This window comes from Pezoporus wallicus, unplaced genomic scaffold (assembly GCF_028554395.1).
Source record: "Pezoporus wallicus isolate ANWC-B61680 ecotype Strahan unplaced genomic scaffold, APGP_CSIRO_Pwel_v1 contig_8143, whole genome shotgun sequence".
Classification (NCBI taxonomy): Eukaryota; Metazoa; Chordata; class Aves; order Psittaciformes; family Psittacidae; genus Pezoporus; species Pezoporus wallicus.
Window position 1 is genome coordinate 87269 of NW_026636259.1, and position 24351 is coordinate 111619.

Below are 24351 nucleotides of genomic sequence, written 5' to 3' on the forward strand. Positions count from 1 at the left end.
ACCCCTTGTCAAAAACGCCCTTCTAAAGGCTCTTGCCATCTTTATAAGACCCTTTTAAGTACCGAAAAGCCGCAATAAACAGGGAGGAGCAGGGGCAGATTCCTCCCTGTGAGGGTGCTGAGGCGCTGGCACAGGGTGCCCAGAGAAGCTGTGGCTGCCCCATCCCTGGCAGTGTTCAAGGCCAGGTTGGACACAGGGGCTTGGAGCAAGCTGCTCTAGTGGAAGGTGTCCCTGCCCGTGGCAGGGGCATTGGAGCTGGAGGAGCTTTAAGGTCCCTTCAACCCAACCCATTCCATGGCTCTGTAAGATCTCCGTTGAACACCCCCAGCTCTCACCCTCACGGAGAAGCGCTCCGTTTTTACTGCCCTTTGAAGAGACCTATGCCCTTCCCCTACTGACGACTCCAGAGCTCAATTTACACCCCTCGGCCTGCAGCCCTGCCTCATCCCCTAGCTGTGCCCGTTAATACCTAACTCATTGACCAGCCCTTCGGCACCGAGTGCCTTGCCCGTGGCCCCCCAACCACCGTGTGCTTTACGGCAGTGGACCCCGCTCCCTCATCCCCCTCCTGAGGTAAACACCCGCCGCCCTCCCACGCACGCCGTGACGTAAGCACGCCTGCGTGGCGCCGTGACGCAGCCGTTGCCGCAGTAACGCCCCGCCTCTCCTCCCGCCGCCTCAGGCTCCCCCCCCCTTCCCTCACCCCCCTCCCCTTGGCCCCGTCCCGGTGCGGTGCGGTCCGGCCCGCAGGCGCCTGTCACCTCGCAGCGGGGCCGGCCCGTGCGGCTCCGCCATGGTGCTCATCAAGGAATAGTGAGTGTGGGGAGCCCCTGCTTCACCCCGGTCCCCTTCACCAACCTCTGCCTATGCCCCCGCTCACCGGGCCTGCCGCGGGGGGGGGGGGGGGGGGGGGCGGCACGGCCTGGCCCTGCGCTGCGGCCGAGCGCCGGGGAGGGAGGCAGGAAAGCGGGGGGGGGGGGGCGCTGCGTGAGGGCCGCGGCGCCGGTGCGGGCGGGAGTGAAGGTCACGGCGGGGAAGGGGCCCAGCGGCACCTCCGCTTGGCGAGCACCGGCTCCGGGGCTCCCCCCCCTCCCCTCCTCCTGCCTCTGCGCATCGCTGCGGCGCCGCTCCGGTGCACGGCCGGGGTCGGGTCGTGCCCCCTGTGGCCTCCCGGCCCTTCGTCCTCCGCAATGAGGGGGGGGGTGTCTCGGTGTTCTTGGGGAGTTGGGGGGGTGCTGATGGTGCCAAGGGCCTTGCTGGGCTCCTACCGGTGGGATCGGTGCACGGTGGGTGCTGTGCGAGGCAGCGGCATCTTGCCCCCTTCTCCTTGTGACAGGGGGAAGTGGCCAGGCGGGTTTTGACCCCCCTCGTTTCCTTTAGCTGTGTGATTTCTTAACTAGAGCCTCCACTAAGAGTGAATGTGGCAGAAATAAGATAGCTCCAACGTGGCTTCTTTTTTGATGTGGAAGCCTCACCTTGGAGTTCTTTGCTGTCCCTGAGGCTGCTGCGGTTGTTGTGCCCCGCCGTGGGGTGGAAAACAGGCTGGAGGATCTGTTGTGGGGGAGTGTGTAACTGCTGGTCGCATTGCTCTGGCAGTCTTTGATTCATCCTTGCTAACGTGGTGTACTCCTTTGGACCTGTGCACTTTGGCTCGGTGTCCTCAGCTCTGCATTGTCCTGCACATATTTCTGCCCTGAATTCTTAAGGTTAACTTAAGTGCATTCTTAAGTGCATTCTGTGCTTTTTTTTCCTTCTTTTTTTTTTCCCTCACAGAAGATAGCTGTGATCCTGATGGTTAAATGGGTTTTCAGGTCTTCTTGGTGGCCTCTTTATAGCAATTTCTTTGCCAGATCATGGACCATGGCGTGGGTTTAAATGTTAGAACTGCATTGAGGGTTGTGCTGAGCCTTGTGGTTGTCTTCAAACTTGATTAACTTCTTCTTTCCCCACCAATCCTTAAACTCTCTCTATTTTTAGCCAATAATAGGGGTGTAGACTTTAAGAGCAGCAGCAGAGCTGGTCTTTGTAACACAGAGACACAGTTACCTTCTGCAGTGTTAAACTGGGTAGCAGGCAAGACACCAGGGTTAAGTGCTTAGTTTCAGTTGCGTGAAAAGGTAATTAATTTGCTTGTATAACATCTGTTTTGTTGAGGTTTTCCTGTGAATTTAGTTGGTTAATGTAAGCTTTCCTCTTATAGCACCCCTCTGGTTTCTTTCTGTTTGCATCCATGTATCTTTTCCATGCTTCTGCTTGCAGTCTCTTACCCTGTACTGCAGTAAAGCTCACTTGCCAGTGAGATAAGCTCCCTACGGGGCACCTCATGAAGATAGGAGGCAAACATACTTTGGATCTTCAGATTTCTGGGAGTATCAAAAGCTCATTTGGATGAGCATCACTTCCACAAGTCATTTTGATGATATTATTTACCTCAGCAAATCAGCATACCTGCCTGGCTTTCACACTGCCTGTGTCAGAGCCAAAATGTGAAGTGCACATTATCAGATTAAAGGTTAAAGGACCAGAATTCCTTATTTTTGCTTTATTTTTACAGGCTTCTATTTCTGTTTTCAAAAGAGTCACTAAACTTTTAAAGTCTTGTCATTAGTGATGTTGTCCTGTTTGTTTTTTTCCCTTCTTTGTGCCTTTATTAAGACATATGTGACTTTAAGGACACTCAAGGTTCCTACTGTACTTCTAAAATGAGCATTTATTTTTGACTTCTTGGGGTTCCGGACTGGTTGTAACAGTTGCACATTGAGTTATGCCACGGTATTGGTTCTGATCTAAATCTTCCTTGATGTTGTGTGTGGAAGTTGCCCATTTTACGTGCTATTTGTGATGGTTTTTCCCTAAATCTCATGTTCCAGGAAGCGGTTTTTAACAGCATATGAAACCCGCCCTTTTTGGTGTGACCTGTCTAGTTGAAGGACTTTGCTGCTGTTGTTGAATTAGTTCAGGTTGCCCCAACACCATGTACAGGTACCTGAGTGTAGGTGGTAAAAATATAAGTGAACTGTAGCTGCGTGTCATCTGAGCCGATCATTCTTCCATCTCTGAGACCACTTGTCACATCCTCCCTACGAAATCAAATGGGTTTTATGATGTGCTCCATAGGTATTGTAGGAGATGTTACAGAAATAGAGCAATGTAACAAAGACCTGGTGTCACATCTTTTATTGTCAGTCAATCTGTATCCTCTTTTCTTGTACTGATGGTTATGCAGAGATGGCTTTTAACGTTTTCATCTGATGTCTTATCAGGCATCTTTCATTTCTACCTGTCCATGCTACAGATAAGATGCATGGGTTTTGTTCACTGATTGGGTTTAGATTTTGTTGTAGTTCCAGGGTTTGTAGATGCTGCTTGTTCTCCTTATTGTGATTTCAGTTACATCAGAAGACCTTGAGGAGAATCAGAGTGTAAAGACTGACTTCCCTTTCCTGTGAAGTGACGATAATGACACTGACCTCCTCTGCAGCTGTACTTCCCTTTGCTGTCATTTGAGGCAGATTTTAATCTAGGAGGGATGTTAAATGTTCTTCACCAGTTTCAGGCCAACCACATCATATAATTTCTGATATGTTGATGTAGTTCCGTCCGCAGGTTGGGAGTCTGTGTTCCCATTGTGAAGCCTTTCTTCTGATTCCATCCTCTTGAGCAGTCTTCCCTCCTCTTCCTTTATCGTTTGGCTACCTATAAGTGCTAGGCATCCCCTGCACTCTTGGTTTGCTAGGCTAAATGAATTGTAAACTATTTATCTTCCCTGTGTTTCTGTTTCTCTGTTCATGAACATTGACCTCTAAGATAACATTCAGATCTACTGTCTTCCAGAAATGCAATTTTATTACCTTACATCAATCATTTTACGCCAGTTAACAAACCTAATGTCATGCTTGATGGCATGGTCTACCTGTAGAAATCCATTTTCTTTTCTTTGTTCCCTATGTAAGGAATACCATACTGAAGTGGATCAAAGGCCCTCTTCCATCTTGCCTTCTAGCAGGTATTTTTAGGAAACTATATAAATAGTGAGTAGCAGGGTTGTTCAGTATATCCTACCAGTAAGTGACATAAGGACTTCCATGAATTGATCAAATCCCATCTTAAAATTGCTTATACTTCTTGCGTTTGGCAAGGAATCCTGCAACTTAGGTATTCATAATGGGAAGAAATACACTTCACTGGTCTTAAATTTGTTGCCTGATGGTTTTTATTCTTTCCTTCTGCTGTAAGAGTCATTCTTCCTTCTCCATTCACTGTTTTCCCACCATTCATGACTCTTTAATGCTCTACCATCTCTTAACCCTTTAGGTGTTTTTCTTCTCAGCTGACAGGCCTTAGTCTAACTGCGTTCTTCTCACACAGAAGCTTCTTCCTATCTCCAATCATCTTTTTTGCCTTCCTTCATATGTTCTGTATCCTGTATCATAATCAAGGGGAGGTGACCAGAACTGTATGCAGTATTCAAGATGTTGATGCATGAGAGATTATAGTGACATAACTGTCCTTTCTTTGGTATGTGTATGTGGTGGTCCCATTTCTGATGTCATGTTTGCTTTTGAGCTACCAGTGAACTGATGTTTCCAGATGCTCTTCCATCAGGACACCAAGATATTGTTGGTGACAGCTAAGCTGGGTCTTATTAACCCCATGTGTCTATAATGCATGATTCTGCTTTTATTGCCACCAAACATCTGCAGTTCTCAGTGTCACAAGGAATCTTGCACAATCTGCAGATTTTGCCCCTCTTGCAGTTTGTTCTTACAGTATCTTGTAGGTAACATTCCTCTAGTGAAGGGAAAAAAATACCTATTTTCACCAGTATTGCTTTTTAAGAGTCAGTTTATTAATGCAGAGGACTCTTTCCTGATCCCATTATATCCTGATATCTCTGAGACTAGTTCCCAGAGAACTTGGAATTCTTCCATCACTGGTAGCCATATCCGTGTCATATCTGTGTCACGCTTTGGTTCCTTGTTTCAACATCATTGGTAGTGAGAGCAGAGGTCAAATGCAAATCTAGTTTTGGAGATCATATACATATATATCTAAATAGTATTTTTAAAGGCCTTAACCTGCATTTTTAGCAGCTTTAAATTGAGTTTTATTCTTGCCTTTTTCCAAATATCTCAGTTTGGCTTCAGGCAGTCTTTGCCCTCTTGTCCAGTCAGTTGATTCCAAGAGGCATTTGTGAAACCACAATGTGAATAAGTGTGACTCATCTATAGAGAGGCAACACCTTCCTTTGCAGTCAGCTCTGAGAAAGCCTTCCATAGGGTTCTCTATTTAGTGCTGTTTCCTACTGGATAGGACATGGAAGCAAATGGCTTGTGACTGTCACAGATCTCTGCAAAACTGCTGAAGCACATAGCAGTGCTCTGCAACAGCTTGATAAGAAATAAGATGTGACTTGAAAGGATGTTGTGAGAAGGCACACAAAACTGTTTCGATGCTGTGTAGACTTCTAGGCTGCTATTACCATCAAGGGTCTGTGAACACTGCACAGGTTTAATATAGGATTGCAATTATACTATATCATGTATTGATTCTCTTTGAGGCTGTTGTATAATCTTGGGACTAAAGAGTAAGCTCTAGGGGTGCCAGGACTGGGTGGATGCTGGAATATTGCAGGGGCAGAGCTGTGCAGCCTTTGCTGTGAGGAATGGGTCATGTAAATGTTGCAGCTGCAGGGATATTTGTTAACTTGCCGTTTCTGTGTTCCCTTTTCAGCCGTGTTATCCTGCCTGTGTCTGTGGAGGAGGTAAGTCCTTTTCTTCTTGCTTCCTTCTTTTAGGACTGTAAATAAACTTGTGATCAAAGCAGTCTGTATGAACAAAAATTGGAAGATGCACGAGAAGGATGTAACTGTCTTCAGGACCCCTGTGTGTTATTCACTCACCATCATTTTGACCAAAGAATTGAGTTTCTTTAAGCCTGAAGGTACTGATTCTCTCTCCTTTCAGATGTCTCGATTTCATATCTTGACTTCTCAGACTGTTACAAAGTGCAGTTTCCTTTTGATTAATATTATTGTTCTTCTATGTTTTTAACAAGAAGAGGAAGCTTTAGTACAAATTTATGTTACCCTTTAAACTGTGTTTTGCTGGAAGTCTTTTGTTTTAAACTTTTATACAAAGACCAACAACTTCTTCTGATTTGTGAGGCTGGCTTAGCTAAAGAAAGCTTGTGTATATTTTTCCTAGGACTATTTAAGACCTTTATAGCTCTTACAGAAAGAAAACTGTCTTTTTGTCTAGGTAAAGCTGTAATTGAGGCAATAAATGTAGTTTATGACGGACATGGAGAATGGCTGTGCAGTGTCTGTGGCTGATTCCCTGCTGCTCTCTCTGAGAGCTGCAGCTTGCCTTTTCTTCCATCTGCACTGAACACCACTCTTGCAGAGAATTTGACCATATAAATGTTTTCCATTTCTGAATGTTCACACTAGCAAGGGAGATGAGAAATTGAAGTGACTGAATTGCAGAGTCCATAGCACTTCTGTAGGAGATTCCTTCTTCCAGATGCATTGTTTTTCTTCTTGTGATCCTTGGCTATAAGCCTGAGGTCTGTGAGCTCTGATCAAGGCCTCGTTCCGACTCTCAGGGAGAGCTGTGATAACAGCACTCTTGTTCATTTTTCTTTCCCCCTGACTATGGCAGCTACTGTGGCACAGACAGTGGTGAGCTGGATTGTGGCAGCACTGTTTTAAGCATGTCCCTTTTGTAACTCGCTGCTCTTTTGACAGAGCACAGTGTGTATTTCTGCAACCATGAGGCTGGCTAGTAATAGAAAAACTATGTTAAAGCTGAATTCCTTGTTCCTGTGGATCAGTCTGCTGTGACAGGCATCACATGCTGACAGAAAACCTAGACCTCTGATCAGAGGATGGGTTTAGATCCGTGTTCTATGCTGGTGCAGGAATGAGGCTGTTAATGCCACAAGTCTGTTGTTTACTCCTTACCTGCGCCTTACATGCTTTCTGCATCAGTCTGTTTCAAGCAGTATTAACAGAAGGTTTGTTTGGCTCTTTTACTGTGCTTGAGTGCTGCTTGTGTGGGGAAGTCCTTGACAAAGAAAGGACTAACATGATAAGCTTTATCGAGCCAGCAAAGGATGCAGACTTGCAAGTTAGAAAAAGCTGTGAGTAAATGGTAAGGTACTCCAGAGCTCAATAAACAGAAGACCTTAGCCTGAATAACAGGAGCCCTGCCTCATACTGATATGCCTCCTAGGTATCAAGCCATGTAAAGACAAAGTCATAGCATCAGTATACAGATTGTATCTTCGAGGGAGTTAGACTGGATGGAGCCCAGCACAGGGTTTTTCCAAGTTCTCTGATACTAGGATTAACCTTCATCCAGTTAAAGTGAATCCACTGCTATGCTCTTTTCCCTCCCTGGCTGGCTGTTCAGTGCCAAGCAGGTTTGAGCTTTGTGTGTAGGCTGCCTGTGTGGAGAACTGAGGGACTGGCTGGTATGTAAATCTGTCTGTATAGCAGCCTCCTTGTCTGTGGATGCCCTGGGGTCATCTCTTTCAGGAGGTGTATTCCTCTCCTCTGGATTGGAGTTGTACCAGAGAGCTGAGTAACCTGAAAAGTCTATGAAGTGATGAGCAAATAAACAGCATTAGGAGAGAAGGAACAAAAATACTGAAGAGAACACTTTAATATGTGCCAACTTGATCAGACTTTATCTCCAAATGCACATACTGTCCCTATGTTCCCCAGGTGATGCTCCTCTTCAAGGTCTGGTGGTTCTCTTGTGATACGCCAGAATTCCAGGAACCAATTCCTGAAGGAAGTGGGAAGAGCTCTAAAGTTCACTTAGCTTTGCATAAGTACTTATGTGATGTGGTAGTCTTAGAGGTATGCTTAAGCAGAAAGGTTATTTCCATATTGACTCAAAGGATGACTCCTGCTTTGGGTTTCTGGATTGCTTCATCCCCTTTCCTGTGTGGAAAGATGCTGACACATCTGTGCATCACTTGGTGGCTACATTGCTGTCTTGTACTACAAAACAGCTGTTAAAGCTTCATTGCTTTCAAGGATTTCCTCTTAAACAGGGCTCTGGGGACTTCTTGTGGCTCTTGACCATGTAGCTGCTCATTAAGCATCTCTGGCTAGCAAGAAGGCTTACGATTTCCCTTTAATATGGGCAATTTTTGCTTGCAATACTGAAGAGCTCACGCCTTCTGCATGCAAATTGCTGCCAGAAGTCTGATCCCAATGTGTAACACAGGGAATGAAATTAATTATGACTTTGAGGCATTGTAATAGGGCTGATGGATTCTGCTGTGGTGTTCTGTTGATATGCCAGGGATTGTGTGTTCAGGTCCTTCACCCCTAGCAAATGGGGCTTAATCAGTAGTAAGGAATTCAAGAGAAACCTAGTGATGAGGAAGGCTTTGAACTTAACGAAGAGATCAGTGCTGAATGGTTAGCCAAGTAAGTGCTTCCAAAACAGTGGAAAAGAAGACCTGGTGATGACTAAAGCTTGAAGGCTAGGATGTAGGAGTTAGACTGTAGCAGACTCTCTTCTGCTGGGAAACTCTGCCAAAACATGGTCCTGTTTAGGTGCAGGCTGCAAGCTGCACTCCTCTGTTGGTTTATAACATTGCCACACTGCAAGGAGAAAGAAGAAAAACACCTTGTTGTATCTTAGGGGCTAACCTTTACTTTTGTACCCTGACCAACATCACATTGCACGGTGCCAGCTTGGAGAGCGCGGTCTTGAGTGGCTGTGTGGGTGTCTTGCCAGCTGCCGCTTGGAAATGCTGGTATGGATTAGAGCTGTGTGTACACATTCTGTGCTGCCTCTTTGTTCCTTTCACATGGGAAGGAGCTTGCCAAACACAAAGGGCTCTTATTTATTAATTGTGTTCAAAGCTGCTTTCAGGGAAATGACTGGTTTTGAAGATGGTTACATAGAGATTAGGCCTTTTGAAAGAAATTGGATGTAATGAAGATGTGCTGTCAGCTGTATAAGGTGTTATGAGACAGATCCTCTTGATCTGGATAACTTCTTGTAGAAGAGAAGAAGGTTTTTTGGAGCTCTCAGGTCTGCAAGAATAGGTCTGTGACACTTTGGGCTTCACAAAATGTGGTTTTCTGTTAACTTTTGCAGGCAGATGCTGTAGGATCTGTTCATTGGGATAGTTTTATTTGCGCCTTTTCCTCCATTTATCAAAGTGATTAAAGGATCAGAAATAACAGGGAAGATTAAATGGTGAAGATGCTAAACCAAAGGGCTTATCCTCTTAGTGCCTGAACTTTGACCCATGTATTTAAAAGGGAGCAGGAACAAATGGCTGTTACTAAGAGAAATCAGTTTGTGCCCTTGATACCTGTCCTGAGACTTCAGTCCTCCCCTTTAATATTGTAGCTGCCAAACTCGTGGTGAGTTCTCTTCTCTGAGTGGCCATGTGGCTCTTACTCCACTAAATCAACTTGCTCCTAAGATTTCCCAGCTCTCGTGTTTTGCTTGTTTGGAGGGAGGTGAGTGTTCTGCTTCGTATGGGTCATCTACAGCGTTATGTATGAAATGTCAAAAGGCAAAGAGTTGTATTGCAGACACCAGACTGAAACCCAATCTGCTGGAGACAGTGCAGGAACCGTCTAGCCAAGTGAGGAGAGCCTGTATAACCTGGCCCTACAGAGCCAGGTCCAGCAGAGCTGTTGCTCCTAGCTCAAAAGTGGCCTGGGATGCTTTTTGCCCTGCCCCTGGATGTCCTGTCCTCAAGCATTACTACTTTGGCTTACCATCTATTACCCTTCCCCTAGGAATAAATGTTTCCTTGGGTTTGGTGAGCACCAGGTGGTACAAAACCTCAGAGCTTGGGTACCGTTGTTATTTTGGGTGCTCTGTCAACAACACTTAACCACTGTAGAAATCTTCCTTCCTTGCTGCAGATGAACCAGCCAGAGATGTATTTCAGGGCTGTTAACTCTGAGCTAACACTTTTTCAGCCTGGATTTCAGTGTATGGAGTGCTAGGTGCTATTCCTGATCCTGTGCTGGGGAAAAGGAAGAAGGCCTAAGCAGTGTTCCGTTGTTTTGTAGTTATGTTTCGGAGGGTTTTGGAGGGTTTGGTGGGGGTTTGATATCATTGCACTTCTGATGCCTAACACTTAGTGCATTACCCTTCCAGACTGTCTCTCTGTACTGCCTTTGGCAATGGTTGCTGTCTTGCTCACTTTCAGTTCTGAAGGCTTAACTCTGTTAAGTTGAAACACTTCCTTTTGACTTAGTGTTTAATTTCTTCATCCTCAAACCTTGTCTGCTCATCTAACTTCACCTCAAAGACACCTGCATGAATTTTCTTCGTTTGATCATGTTTCTTTTGAGCTTTGCATCCCCTTTTTCTGCTGCCGGAGGTGAGAGTGTTTTAGTCTTTACATTTTCTGCGGAACAGAATGTTCTCTTTGCTCATGTTTGTGATTTTTCCTCTTCTCTTCCCTGTGAAACATTTGGGCATGCTTCTAATGAACGAGATGGTGTAGTGGCAAGTAGTTTGAGTGAAATGTTGCTGCCCAGTGAGTGAAAAATGATCTTTTGGTAAGAATTTTATGGAATGTTGAAATTCTGTGCTCTCCCTGTCAGTGGTTTAGTGCTCGTGGTTTAAGAGGAAGTCTGATACAGAAAAACCCCAACCCAACCCCAAAATAATAGGGGGAGCAGTGCCGGCATGGATCAGCTGCTCATCTGGGGCTTTTATTGGTTAAGTTATTTCATTAGATAAAGCTTTCAGGATGGGTTTAGTTATGTGGAGGTAAAACAACATATAGGGATGGATAAAGGCAGTTGGGAAGGAGGAAAAGGCTTGGTTGTAGAGGACCTAACAGAACAGAGTTTGATGTAGGTGCAGAAGAGAAATGGGTGTTCACTGGGGAGAAATGACCTGATCTGATCATAGTGTCAGGTTTGGCAAGAGGTGTTTAAACATACTGGTGTGGTCGTAGGCTTTGTAGTAAAGGCTGAGAAGGGTAATTTCAGTCTATTCAGCCTTAAAATGTAGCAGCATTTAATTGGAAAACTCCCGGGTGCAAATACCCTCCTTACTTCAAGCTTCTTACTTTGTTGTTTCCAACAGCACTCGTCTTTGACTCTACTGTGCTCCTAAGCTGTGCACATCTAACAAGTGTGTTTCTCAGAGCATTTAAAGGGTGGTGCAAGTACCCTTTGTGTTCTGCCTCCCTCCTGCAGTCCTGCACTTCCTTTCCCCCTACCGTATTGTCAAAGGAACTTCATGTGAAGTTCTTTGGGGCTCTCCTGGGTAAAAGTACTTTATGCTTTTTAACTTAGGACTGGCAGTGCGTTATTCTCCATTTGAGCTGAACAATTGATGCTCCTGTGTGCCAAAAAGAGTGGAAAACAATGGATTTTTCTACAGTATGCCTGTGTTTAAATGTTGTCCTGACACACCTTTAATCTGTTTTACTTTCTCCTGAAGTTGTGTTGGTTTGGAGCTTGGGATTGAAGGGTTAAAGGTAACTCTTCTGTTGGCAGTGCTTTCCTCTTAACTACCACTATATCAAAATGAAATTGAAAGAGCTGCTTGTCTGGACACACAAGTGGATGTCCCTTTCTCTGCCTTCTCCCCAGATGATAAATTTATCCTTGGCTGCTTCTGGTAAAGTTATTACTTCTGCTAAATTACAGCTTTCACAATAATGTGTCTCTCCCTTCTTTAGTATCAAGTGGGACAGCTGTATTCTGTGGCAGAAGCCAGCAAAAATGAAACTGGTGGAGGTGAAGGAGTGGAGGTCCTGGTGAACGAACCCTACGAGAGAGATGGGGAGCGTGGGCAGTACACACACAAGATCTACCACTTACAGAGGTATGAAAACACTTTATTCCTGGAATCGGGAAAGGCTCTTGAGGCAGGAGCCTCAAGGAAGGAAAATACAATAGGGTTGCAGTGACTGTAAATCATGGATTATGTGAAAGCTAAAAGACATCGAGGTAAGACAGGAGTATAACAGCAGCTGGCACTGGTACAGCTGGAAGTGAGCATCACTGGTGTGCCTATTACCTGTAGTTCTTATCAATGCCTTTCTTCCTGTTCCCAAATTCTGCAGCAAGGTGCCAACATTTGTGAGAATGCTGGCCCCTGAAGGAGCTCTGAATATACATGAAAAAGCATGGAATGCTTATCCCTACTGCAGAACTGGTGAGTGCGTGGGGAAGGACTGTGTATTGCTGGTTTGTTGGGGTTTTTGGGGGTGGAGGAGAGGGTAGGAGGGGATAAGGAAGGAGACAACCAATATAGAAGCTGTTTCAGCTCTTAAATCTTGGATTTCTGTTCTCTAAGCCCTTTCTGTGGTCAGGAGAAGCAAAATACAGTGCTGTGGACTTAAAAGATCTGCCCTTGTCTCGTGTGCTGCTGCTGGATGACAATGGGAAAGAACATACCAAGAAACAGATGTTAGTCCTACTAAAGGAACAGCTCTATTACACTGAATCCTCACAGAAGTTACCAGCCATGATGGAGGGGGGTGGAACTAGATGATCTTAAGGTCCTTTCCACCCCAAATCTTTCTGTGTTTAACCACTATTGTTTTTCTGGTCTTTGTTGCTGTAGGAACTGCAAATTTGACTTTGCCTCCAAACTCACGTAGTGTTTCTGGCTGTGCTTTATGCTGTTTGTGTATCTGAAGGATGCATTTTTCTGCCGTTTGGTAGTGGCACTGTTGCTATGGGAACTGTAAACTTAAAAATCCCAACTGGCCTTGAAACTCGAGATAGAAAAATTTTTTCAACCATTTGTATTTTTTCAACCATTTACTTGAGAGGATTTAAAATGAAGTCTTTTAAAAGAAGGAGAAAGCTTTGCGGTGGGGGAGGATAACGTTACTTCAGCAGCAGCATAGTGGAATGGGTATTTCAAATACAAAATGCATCATCAACTGCAGAGTAAGTTTTTAATGTGCCACATAATGCAAGATGCTGAAACAACATTAATTCATAGCATCATAGAATAGATAAAGTTGGAAAGGACCTTAAGATCATCTAGTTCCAGCTCCCCTGCCATGGGCTTTCCCATTTTTATGCAGTTTCCATGCTGCATATTGCTTAATTTAGCCAGTAGATGTCTGGTTTATTCCCATGTTAAGTACAATGAACTGCTTTAAACACAAATAGTTCTTTCATTAATGCTTTAAGTTGTGGAAACAGATCTCAGTTGACTGCAGTAGGTTTTGTTAGATGTAATGCTTTACCTATCTCTTCCTCCTCTGAAATGAAGGTATGGGGTTAGCTTGTGTTGTCAGTCTTAGCTGCATATCCTTCAGTTAAACACTGCTAAAACTCTACTTAAAAGTGATACTAAAATCAAGTACAAGACTTTCTAACACAGTCAAAGACGTTTCAGGTTTTGGTATGCTAGAAATGCTAACAACACCCAACAAAAGAAATCCTCAACTGTAATAAACACCGCTATGAGATGAGATAAAGTGCTGGTTTGTGGGGGCTGGAGCAGAAGGCAGTTTTTCTGCGGGGGCTGACAAATCTGTTTAGAGAATCTGCCAGCCTGACATGAATCAAGAAAAGCTCCAAGAAGTTGCTGCAACCTTCACTTGTTAGCACTGGGCAAGAGGGAGGAACCAGTGTGTGGTGTAGGCTGCTTGTGCATTATCGTTTTACTTCGGGTATTTCGGTCCTATGTGAGAAGACTTGGATGGCCTCATGTGAATCTTTGATCATGCCAGGCTGGCTTACACCAAGTAGTGAGAGGGCTGAGAGCCGTGCCAGAGTTTGAAATCTAAGAGCCAGGGACGCAGCAAGAACTAAACCTGATTTGGCTGTGTAGGAGTTAGTGGTACTTGTGCCTGTGCCCTCCTGGACCAAAGTGAATTAGCATGCCGCTCTCTGGAGCACATCAGCACATCAGCTACTATACAGAGCCTTTTAAACTTGAATAAAACCATACTTCTAGTTAATTGTGCCTCATGGTATATATATTTTTAAGTAGATTAGATCATCCTTCTTACATTTTCTTATACCTCCTCTGGAAAGCTCAATCATTACTTTAATGTGCATATCATGTACCATTATCAAAGAAGGATGTTGCACCGTCCCTGGCAGTATTCAAGGCCAGGTTGGACGGAGTCTTGGGTGGCACGATCTAGTGTGATCCATGGCAGGGGGGTTGGAATTGGATGATCTCAAAGTCCTTTCCAACCCAAACCATTCTATGATAAGTACTGCAGGTTGAGGGAATATAAATGCCTAGCTTATACCTCCCTGCAGTTCTGCACACATGTGCTGTAGTATGGGTTTTTTTCTGTGCTATGAATGGAATCCTTGCTTAGCTCCTTTGAGAGCATGAACTGTAAATGAGACTGTTGTCATATGCATTTACAACTTCTCCAGTAGAAATGAAGTGAGGGCTGCCTAATAGTTAGAACTGTGGGCTGGTGCCAAGGAGTGTTCTTGGTTCTCTTTCTGGGGTCTGACTTAAATATTAATGTTTCTGAAATGTTGGTAGAAAAGCAATTGAAAGTGTGCTCTGCTGTGGTGAGTGTCAGCATGGCCCGTGGCCAAATGTCAGGCAATTGAGGAGTTAGAACTGCAGCTGAAAAGTGTAGGAGTTGCTGCTGCAGTGTCTCAGTGCAGGCCCTGGTTTGTGAAAAGCTGAGCACCTGAGTTTTAGTAGGCATTTCTAAAGGGATTCGTTTGTTTGCTTTGCAAATGAAGTGTCTTCCCCACAGAGATTAGGAAGGTGAAGGGAAATGTTTTAAGGCAGCTGCATAGTCATGGCACAGAGACATGGGAAGGTGGGAAGACTCTGGCTTATGATTACTATTGGGTTTTGTTAGGACTAGCAGGAAAAAAAACCCTCTTTCTTAGAGAAATAATGAAGTGTTCTTTGAGATGAAATTCAGCCTTTTAAAGATAAGGCTCAGCTCTGCTTGTTCTCTCCCTCCACCCCAACATGTCAGGCTAAATAATGAAGCCTTCTTCATTTAAATTGCTGTAAAAAGCACATTTCAAATTGTTAAAGGTTTAGGTCACTCCAAGGCCTAGCAGCAGGGAGTTTAAGGTAGCTGGATGTGCATGGTAGGTGATACAGGGTGGTTGGGCCTGCATGATGTTGGGTTGGAAACTCGTAAGTTGTAATAGTGTCCTTAAACCAGAATTCCTTCTTAGTAAAGCCCTTGTGAAACTTCAGAACAAAGCAGCAAAGCTTCAGACACCCTTATTCTCAAGTAGAATTGCTAACGTGCTCTGATGGCTCAGGTAGAGCAGATGCTGACTGTTACAGGATCTTAAATTGCTTTTCTGTGTTGAATAATTGAGCCTTACTATCCAGGGAGTTCGGTTACCAGGAGCAGTAGAGATGCAGAGGCTCTGGTTACTGCGGGCAGCAGTGATGAGGTCTGCACTGGCCTGAAACCCAGCATGTGCTTGCCTCAGAACTGTGGAGAGGTTTCTTATCTGCAAGCTGAGAAAGGATTGGTAATATCCCTTCAGCTGAACATACTCATTCCATCTTCCCATCCAGCTGGCTGGAGGCCAGGGAGCAGAAGGGGCAGTACATAATTAATTGCTGCTCCTCTGGGTTTCTCCAAGTCTGAGGAGTTCCAGAGGAGAAGGGGGTGAAGTTCTCTGGGCTTTAGTGACTTGTAGGGTGGTCTCAGCAGCTCCCCGGGAAGCTGAAGTTGTCCCTGGTTTGCTATTAGTGGGAGGAGGGCAATGGTTGCTGTACGTTCTTTTTGCACTAAAGTACTGTATCTTTTTCTTTCCATGTGTTGATTTCTTGGACCAGTTATTACAGTAAGTATTGATTTTACTGATGCTCTATGGAAGCATATGTAATGTCTGAAATGAAGTGTTCTGGGTAGGAGAAGGTCTTTATCTTGAGCTAAAGGCCCTTTAGCTTTTGTCATTGTAAGATGATGTAGATTAAGCCCCCTTACCAACTGTGGCACAGCCGCAGTTTGTAGCTAGGGACAGAGATCTTGATTGCAGCGATGCTCAGCTTCACGAGTGGGAATGTACCATTGCCTAGATAAAGGATTCAAAGAAAGTTAGCTCATACCATTAGATCCCTTTTAATAACCTTCTTATGAATTTGATATTTCCTTTTTACATGCCAAGTGTTTCACTGGCTTGTGCTTTTGTTTCTGCTCCCTTGAGGGAGGATAGGGTTACCTTTGGAAGTCCTTTTCTACTCACAGTACTAATGAGAAATGGAAAGTGGTTTTGCTTACTGTGCTTCTTGTCCCTTCCCTTTCCAGTGGCAAAAGCTCTCAACACATCAGTTTAATACTGTTCTTTGGAAGAGTTGTATACAAGTGCGTACTTGGTGTTGGATCAATAATCTCTTTGAAAAGACAATTTCTGCCTAGTTAACTTATGTTACCCCTTCTAAACTCTCAGTGAAGTGGCAGATACTGTCCTTTAAAGAGAAAGCTACTTATAAACCCCAAATGTTTTGCTAAAGCAATGGTACTTCTGGTTTTTAAAGTAAATGACTTGGGGTTTGTTTGATCTTCTGTGTTTAGTGATCAAACAATTTTGCTAAAAGCAATGATGTGTTTACAGATAATTCTCAAGTTCCTTAAATCAAACCCCAGTCAAGTCTAATTCTTGGAGTTGATTTTCCTACTGCCTATCTAGCTAATGGAAGACGAGTTAAATATCCAAAGAATAACAGGAAGCTTTATTTTGATGACAGAATGAGTATATGAAGGATGACTTCCTGATCAAAATCGAAACCTGGCATATATCAGATCTTGGAACACAAGAGAATGTAAGTACTTGTGTTGCGTGTTTTAGTCATCTCTTTAATGTCACAGTGCTGCTTTCCGTGCTAGATTAGATAGTTGCTGTGTGGAGCTGTCTGTTTGCTGTGTTACTGCACTACCGAGGCAGAGACTCTCCTGCTGGCTTCTCATACCTGCTGCACAAAACTGTCCCCCAAGCACTTTCTCTGTGTGAGCACCTCTGCTTCTCTAGAAGGTTGTGTGTTTACCACAGTGGCCTCTCTGTGTGTGGACAGGGAACACTGGGTGTCTGCATCTCCATCTGGGGTTTTATGATCTTAGGATGGGATTGTTCCGTGGTGGAATCGTTTACATTAGTCTTGTGCTTTCCCTGCAGGTTCATAAACTGGAGCCAGATGTATGGAAGAGTGTAGAAGCTATTTATATAGACATTGCTGATCGGAGTCAAGTGCTTCCCAAGGTATGGTAGGTGGGTAAGAACTCCCTAGTGTTGGAGGCCTTGTGCTAAAAGAGAAATAATGTACACATTGTGTTGTCAGGGATGGTCATAGGTAACAGGACAAATGAGAGGATGGAAAGAGGAGGAAAAGCGTTCCTTAAATGTGTTTAAGCAAGCTAGAGGAAGAGCTCTTCTAAAAACTATGTTAATGCTGCCTATAAAACAGTGTATATATGTAGTTCTACAGCACTGCAGCTGGTTATAATGCTTGAATAGCAAGAGATGGTGCTGCCCTTTCCATACAGGGTCATTTTTAAACTGCCTCCTTTTTGAAACTGACCCCTGGCTTCACAAGTGTGTCTTGAGTTCATGTAGCTAATCCTGGTTTCTAAGAGTCACCACAGTTACTGTAAGAAACTAAGGGATGTTTCTGTACTGGTCAAGGAAAATACACCTGGAGCAGAAGACTCATGAAGAAGATGCTACAGATTGATCACTTTTGGCACTAAACTGATGATGATTTGAGTTTGGTTTCATTTTAATTGAACTGGGGGTAGGAGTCGAGTACATACCCCAAATGCAGGAGGGGAATGCTGCGAACTATTTCCTCTGCAATAGGGGGCATAACTGATGCCTCTTTCTTTTTGATGGTGCTACGAGCTTGTCTGTACTTGTCTCCTAGTGTGCAGTATGTGAGCATCATACTGATGCAGTGCTATGAAAAATCCAAGCTATCACAGCTCCAGAAAACGTAGCTATTTTCTGCAGCAGCAGTATTTAGCTGCCAAAGAATGAGTGGTTAGAGGAAACCTATCCTGAAGGTTTATACATGTTCTGATAGATTTACCCCAAAGGCATCCTTACAAAGGTCATATCAGTGTGTTACCACTTCTTCATATAGGTCTAGGACACAGCACAGGGGGGAGAAATATGTTTCCTTGAAGAGTGCCTGACCTAATGTTGAAGTCTGAAAACAGTAGCTCTTGAGAAGGCAGTTAGAGGTTAGTCTTTGCCCACCAGAAACATAAATCCTTTGTGGTGGTGAGCAGCTGGGTAAGAGTGGGATAATTTATGGTTAATCTCCCGTGTCTGTCCAATAGGATTACAAGGCAGAAGAAGATCCAGCAAAATTTAAATCTGTCAAGACTGGACGTGGACCTCTGGGTCCCAACTGGAAGGTATGTGTTGGATGAGATCAGGAGCTGTATCAGCTTACATGACTGAAGTATAGATACTGGGGCTTGGAGCCAGGGATAGATATCTAAACCATGGGATTCCCTTCTGTGGAAGGGAATGCAGGACTCAGCTGGTGATCTGTTCTGGATTTAAAGGAAATGGAAGAGTTTGGTACAAACAGAGTGAGTTCCAAGAAATCACCAGGGCTGTCTGGTGTTCAGCCCAAGGGTTCACCCAGGAGAATTCAGAGATGAAATAGCAGAGTTATGAGTAGCAGTGTTTAACCTTTCACTGAAATCCTTGGAATCTCAAGACTCTAGAAGAGCAAATATGATGCCAGTCTTTAAAAGGGACCTTGAAGGGGGATCTGGGGAGCTATGAGTGTGCAAATCTGATCTCCAGCAGGTCAGCCTAGAAGCTGAGGTTGAAAAGAGTGGATGTGGCTCCTGTAAAAGGAAGCAGGGAAGTCCATCTTGCAAACCTTGTGGAGGTTCCTTTAAGGCTTGATAATGATGCAGATGACTTGGATGATATCATCTATTGGCAAATGTTTTAGGGAGGGACTTCTTCAGAAGACTTTTAAGGAAACTAAGTTGCTGTGGTGTTAATAGTGAACATGCTGAAAGACATTAATTCAGTGGAGGAAAGAATAGAGGAGAGGAAGGAATAATCCATCCTCAAAATGGAGGGAAGGCCATCTGTGGAGGAACTAGGATTGATTTTCATCATGATCTGAAATATCATGGAAAAGGGGTGAGCAAAAAGATGTCAGTAAAAAACAGGTAAGGTGCAAGGATGCAAGATGAATCTGAGGAATTGTGGAAAGAATTTATGGTTGTGACTGAAGGAGCTGCTTTCCTGGAGGCATTTGACCTGAGTCCTGATGTGAATGTCTCTGTGCTTTTGCAGAAGGAGCTGGGCAAACAGACAGATTGTCCATACATGTGTGCTTACAAACTGGTAACAGTCAAGTTCAAGTGGTGGGGTCTGCAAAATAAAGTCGAGAACTTTATACAGAAGGTAAGTGAGCCCTTTGAAAGGGAGACATGTGGAAATGAGGCATCATCTCCCACGTGCTCTGGCACCTCAGCTTCTGCTAATAGTGTATTCTGCTTGGTGATACTAACCTGAAACCCAGTCATGTCACCACAGGCAACACAGTCAAAGCCTCTGCCTGATACACTGCAAAGTGTTAAAGTTGGATTCAGTTTGGTTGTTCTGTGAATTGGCTATTGAACCATTTTCACTCTAATGTAAGAAGGTGATGAAGGTAAACTGGCTGTTTGGTGGTGGTTGATAGATCAGCCTGAGAACTGGGGTCATTTGATAGTCGATTTGTGGATGATGAGATGATGCATGTATACTAGGGTTATTTTGGTCAGGGGCAAGACGTGGGTAGATACCTACAGCTTCAGTTATCCAGTGCTGATCAGCTGAGGATCTTTCTGGCAAGTGCTACAGCTCTAGTCATGTTTTCCTCTCCTATTCTGCTGCTTGAAAAACCTGTTTTAAAAAATAAGCAGATGGTGGGAAACTTTATTACTTAAAACCATGAGTAATTGGTGTCCTGAAAAGAGCTTTTTCTGCAGCAGAGTTCTTAACCCGTGAACTGCAGCAGGATGCTGGACCTGGGAATTGGTAGGTGCAGTGTTCATAAAATGCCCATGACTTCAGAGCACGGAGACTGCTCAGTGCTTAATATTGATGAAGTATAGTGCTGCTTCTGCAAAAGCAGTTCTCTGGTGATATAACCTGAAGAGAACCCTGAAGGGGAATGACTGTGCTGCTGCAGGATTTCAAATGCTTGTAACAAAAGCCCTGAACAAAGCAGTGTCTTGTATCCTTTTCTCCCGAGTGTCTCTTCAGCTACACGGTTGTGTCAAAGTAGTCGAACCGCTTTTGATGAGAGCGGGTTATCAGATGTGAAACCATAATTGGTAAAGCTGAAGTGTCCGTCCTTAATGCGATCTCTCCAAGAGGCATTGTGTACCCCTGTCTAGTGTAATGATTTTCTCTAGCTTATCTCCTATAAAATGGAAGTAAATTGCTCCTAACGAAGTAGCTTCTGCACATTTCGGGTGTGGAAAACAAGTTTAGGCTTGTTTTTAGGTCACTGTAAAAGAAAAAAAGCAAGATAAGTGCAGACGGACCCTTTCCTCTTGGTAACCTCCAGTTTTCAGCAAGGATTATCTTAAGAAATACTTTTATTCTGGTCCTCCCTTTTACTGCACCTTCAGGCCAATGATTGTGCTTTAAGTAAACCCAACCTGAAGCGCTTGGTTCAGTCGGAACACTGCTGTCAAATCAAAGGAAATTGCTAAAGCATTCACTAATTCCTTCAATGCTCTGTCTAGGCTTGGGGGAGAAAAAGAAAGCATTTCTCTGTGGATTTGAGGCTGTAGATATTCTGTTAAAGGAATACAAATGAGCTAGCTCCAGCTTCCAATTGTGGCAGCGCCACAGAAAGGTGGGCGAGGGAGCCAGTGCTTCAGTGTACGCATCTCTGACAATTGTTACAATCCGGTTAGATCCATATTAATTGCCCCCTGAGTCAGCTCCTTGTATGTTTTACTCCTCCCTCCTCCTCCTTTTGCAGCAAGAAAAGCGTCTCTTCACAAACTTCCATCGGCAGCTCTTTTGCTGGCTGGATAAGTGGGTTGATCTGACTATGGAGGACATCCGTAGGATGGAAGAGGAGACCAAGAGACAGCTGGATGAGGTCAGTGGAAAAGCAGGGCAGGTGTGGGTTGGGTGAGACACTGCTGCTATCCAGTACAGTGAGAGAGGGAAGACTGCAGCATTGTCATAGCATAGTGTGTATTGTCCTCCTGCTATTTAGGTCATGCTGCTTGTGGTTTGAATGATTGGCTATGACTCCGTTGTGCTGGCATCTCCTTCTAATCATTATGGACTTCTCCTTCTGTTTGTTATTGAGCCAGTAAATGTGTTGAACCACAGGTAATGAGAGTATGAGTGGCAATGGTTCCTCTATTGCTTTAATATCTTCTATTAGCTTTTACCCAAAGCTAAATGGTCATTTTTGTCCTCATTAATTTCCAAAAAAAAACAGTTCAGTAAAAGGATTTTAGCGCTTAAGTGCTATAAGCAGGTACTGGGGGTATGTACCAGGGTTTGGTAATAAGGAGTACATTGTTCTGTGATTCGTGTCCTGCACTGCACCCTTCTCTTCCTTCATGCCTCAGGATTTGTCATTACAGCTTCATGTACACCCTGCCCTTTGGATAATGGTCCCAGATCTTAGTAACCACAAATGGTCCCTGCGCGTGTGTATGCCCAAGCACTGATTTGGGATGCTCAGATACAGTTGGTGGCTTACATAAAGGAAGTAGCTTAACTTGTTCCATACCAGTAAATCCTGAGATAACATCATATGAGATGGAATAATTACAAACAGCACTGGAATAATGTTTCTTCTTTCAGATGAGAGAAAAAGATCCAGTGAAAGGAATGTCAGCTGCAGATGACTAACATGACTTCTTCCTGTGCACTGTAGGTATCAAAAGAAATTGATAAAGCTTTGTGTTGCTTTATTTAGGAGGGAAAAAAATACATATTTGGGTAAGAAATGATCCTGTTCATAGCTTCTGACAGGCAAATCTTCGTATTAACTGTGTTCTCTTAGTGAGCCTGTTTCATTGCTGGGTTGAGGAGTGACTTTACTGTCTTGTTTCAGAGCTATCCTAAAGAAATGCCCGAGGGAAAAGTGTAAGAGAAATGTGTTAGAACATTTTGTAGTCTTCACCACTGTTCTTATTTCTGCAATGCATGTGTTACTTCCCATGACTTGCAGAGGAGCTTTTGTCAGGTCCAAAAGAGTAAGCTGGACCTGCAGATACTTAGAATATATAGAAAATTCCTTTGCAGATATGCTTGGAATGTATTTCTTGCATTGTTTAACAGTAGTTACTAATGGACCGAGGCCTGGAGCAACATTTGCACATCACAGGAGAAGCAGCAATGACAGTTTTAAAGCTATTGGCTTGTTTTTCATCTCTTTCCCTCTGAGTGTGTTAACTTGGCATGGGAGGGACTGTCGCACTGGAGAGCATGTATGAATTTGCCTTTGTTGGCCAAGTCCCCAGGATGCATGCTAGGCTGTGTGCTGGATGGTGACGTGTGAGCAGTGCTGAGATTGTTCAGCCTCGTTCTGTTAAATTGAATCATCAGTTTGGGTTTGGTGACTTTTTCTTAGCTACTGTACAGAAATAGCATTAGGGAATTAAGAAGGCAAGAGAAAGAAGAGATTGCGCATATAGGTAGAGATATCCAAGTCACTAGACATGACTTTTCCAGGGCAGTAAAACACCATCCTAGCTATGCTTTGAAAGACTGGGATCAGGCACAGCCACAGCACCATCAAGGACTCTCTGTTTACCTCTGCTTGTCCTCTGTTACCTGCTGGTGGTTTGGTGGTGGGTGACACAAGGTGAGGGAGTGTCCAAAGGAGTGTCTTCTGATAGATACATAACATTTATTTAATGCAACTTCAGGCTTTTTAGTTCCCTCCTGATTCATGCTCAGTTCTTGGAGAAATGAGTTTTTGGTTGTATCAGAGCCTCTGGACTTTGTGAGATGGTTTAAATCACAACTTGTGCTTGTCGCTTTTAAGCTGTGTTGTAACTTGTGCTCTGGATCAGTGCTGAAGTGTAGTGACGCAGTGGTGTGTTGCCATTATCTGGTGGCAGCGTGACCCACGTTTGCTTTCTAAAGGCTCAGCTGCTCTTCCCAAGTGCTTCTAACCCATTTTCCTCTTGTCTCTCATAGTTTGCAAGACAGTCGTCAGGAAGGCCCAGGGAATCCACACTCTGACTGACGGACCATCTCTGGATCAAGCCTTTCTCTATCCAACCGGCAGGCGATTTTAAATCTCCCATAGCTAATTCTAGATGCCCCTTAATATTGTGAGCAAATAGACCGTCTGGTACTAAGCACTCCAACGTTAGCACGTGGACGAAGGAGGCAGCTCCTTGGAGACGTGTGACTTTAGAGATCGCTGTATTTACGGCTCCTCCCTCCTTTATTTTCATTGTGTTCAGACCAATTTCCATGTGGCCCTGTTTGATTTCCAAGTGACATTTTTAGCTAAAATAGTCTTGTGATGTGGTGACTTAGATTTATTATTTTTTTTTCCCCTGTTTTTTATGTTTTTGGGGTTTGTTTTTTTTTTTTCCAAGTGGGATAAACTGCCACCTTTGTTCCTGCCCCAGCCCTTCACCATTCTTTGCATAGTCTGCTTGGAGAGGGGAAACTGTCAGTATTTTAGAGTGCAGAACTATTCCACAAAATGCTATGCTCTGACCCTTGCTCCCAGGGTAAGAAATTTAATGGCATGTAATCCGAATACATAATCAGGAGTAGCCAGATATAGTTCTTGGTCTGTGATGAATTGTGATCCGTGGCTTCTGCACGGCATTACCTGGTTCTGTCTTAGCACACATGAATTAAAGGCTGTGCAGAAGCTGCGTGCAGCATCCCCGCGCTTGGGCCTTCAGCACTTAACTTTTGTGTTCCACTTTAGGGGCACGTGGTCCCTTTGGCCTCTGTTGCTCTGTTGTCCTTCAGCTGCGTGTGTCACTTCTACATAGTCATTATGGAAAGTTGCTTGGCACATGTTGCTAAATGATTTTGGCTCCATAATAATAATGATGTGATTTCCTAGACAAGTTGGGGTGTAGCAAAAGCTGGGGTACAAGTAAAGTCTTGGTATCTGAGTCCATCCAGATGCCTGGGTTGGTGGTTCTGCTCAGCAATAATATTCTTCCCATTGTAAGACTGACTAAAATATCTCCTTTCTTACTATAAAAAAGAGCAGCTTTTAAAGACCTGCAGTTGTTTTCTAGGATATCTGTTGGTTATTATAAATCACAAAGGACACTGTTAACATAAAGAGCTCTGGTTATTTAATGAACTTCCAATACTTGCTGTAACTATCCTTTATGTTGATATCAGCTTTAGACAATCAAATAAGCAGAACAGAATCAAAGAAA

The 24351-nt window shown here is 44.0% G+C and overlaps 1 protein-coding gene across 1 annotated transcript; it reads left to right on the plus strand.

Annotated features, from left to right (window-relative positions):
* The first annotated feature begins 735 nt into the window (after positions 1–735).
* On the plus strand, positions 736–23471 carry PITPNA (phosphatidylinositol transfer protein alpha). The gene is made up of 11 exons (XM_057399475.1): positions 736–813; positions 5734–5764; positions 11692–11837; positions 12079–12178; positions 16680–16754; positions 17105–17188; positions 18268–18345; positions 19253–19363; positions 20940–21062; positions 21785–21853; positions 23129–23471. Exons 1-10 carry the CDS (start codon positions 794–796, stop codon positions 21830–21832), a joined length of 816 nt encoding a protein of 271 aa, XP_057255458.1. The 5' UTR covers positions 736–793; the 3' UTR covers positions 21833–21853; positions 23129–23471.
* Positions 23472–24351: the final 880 nt, after the last annotated feature.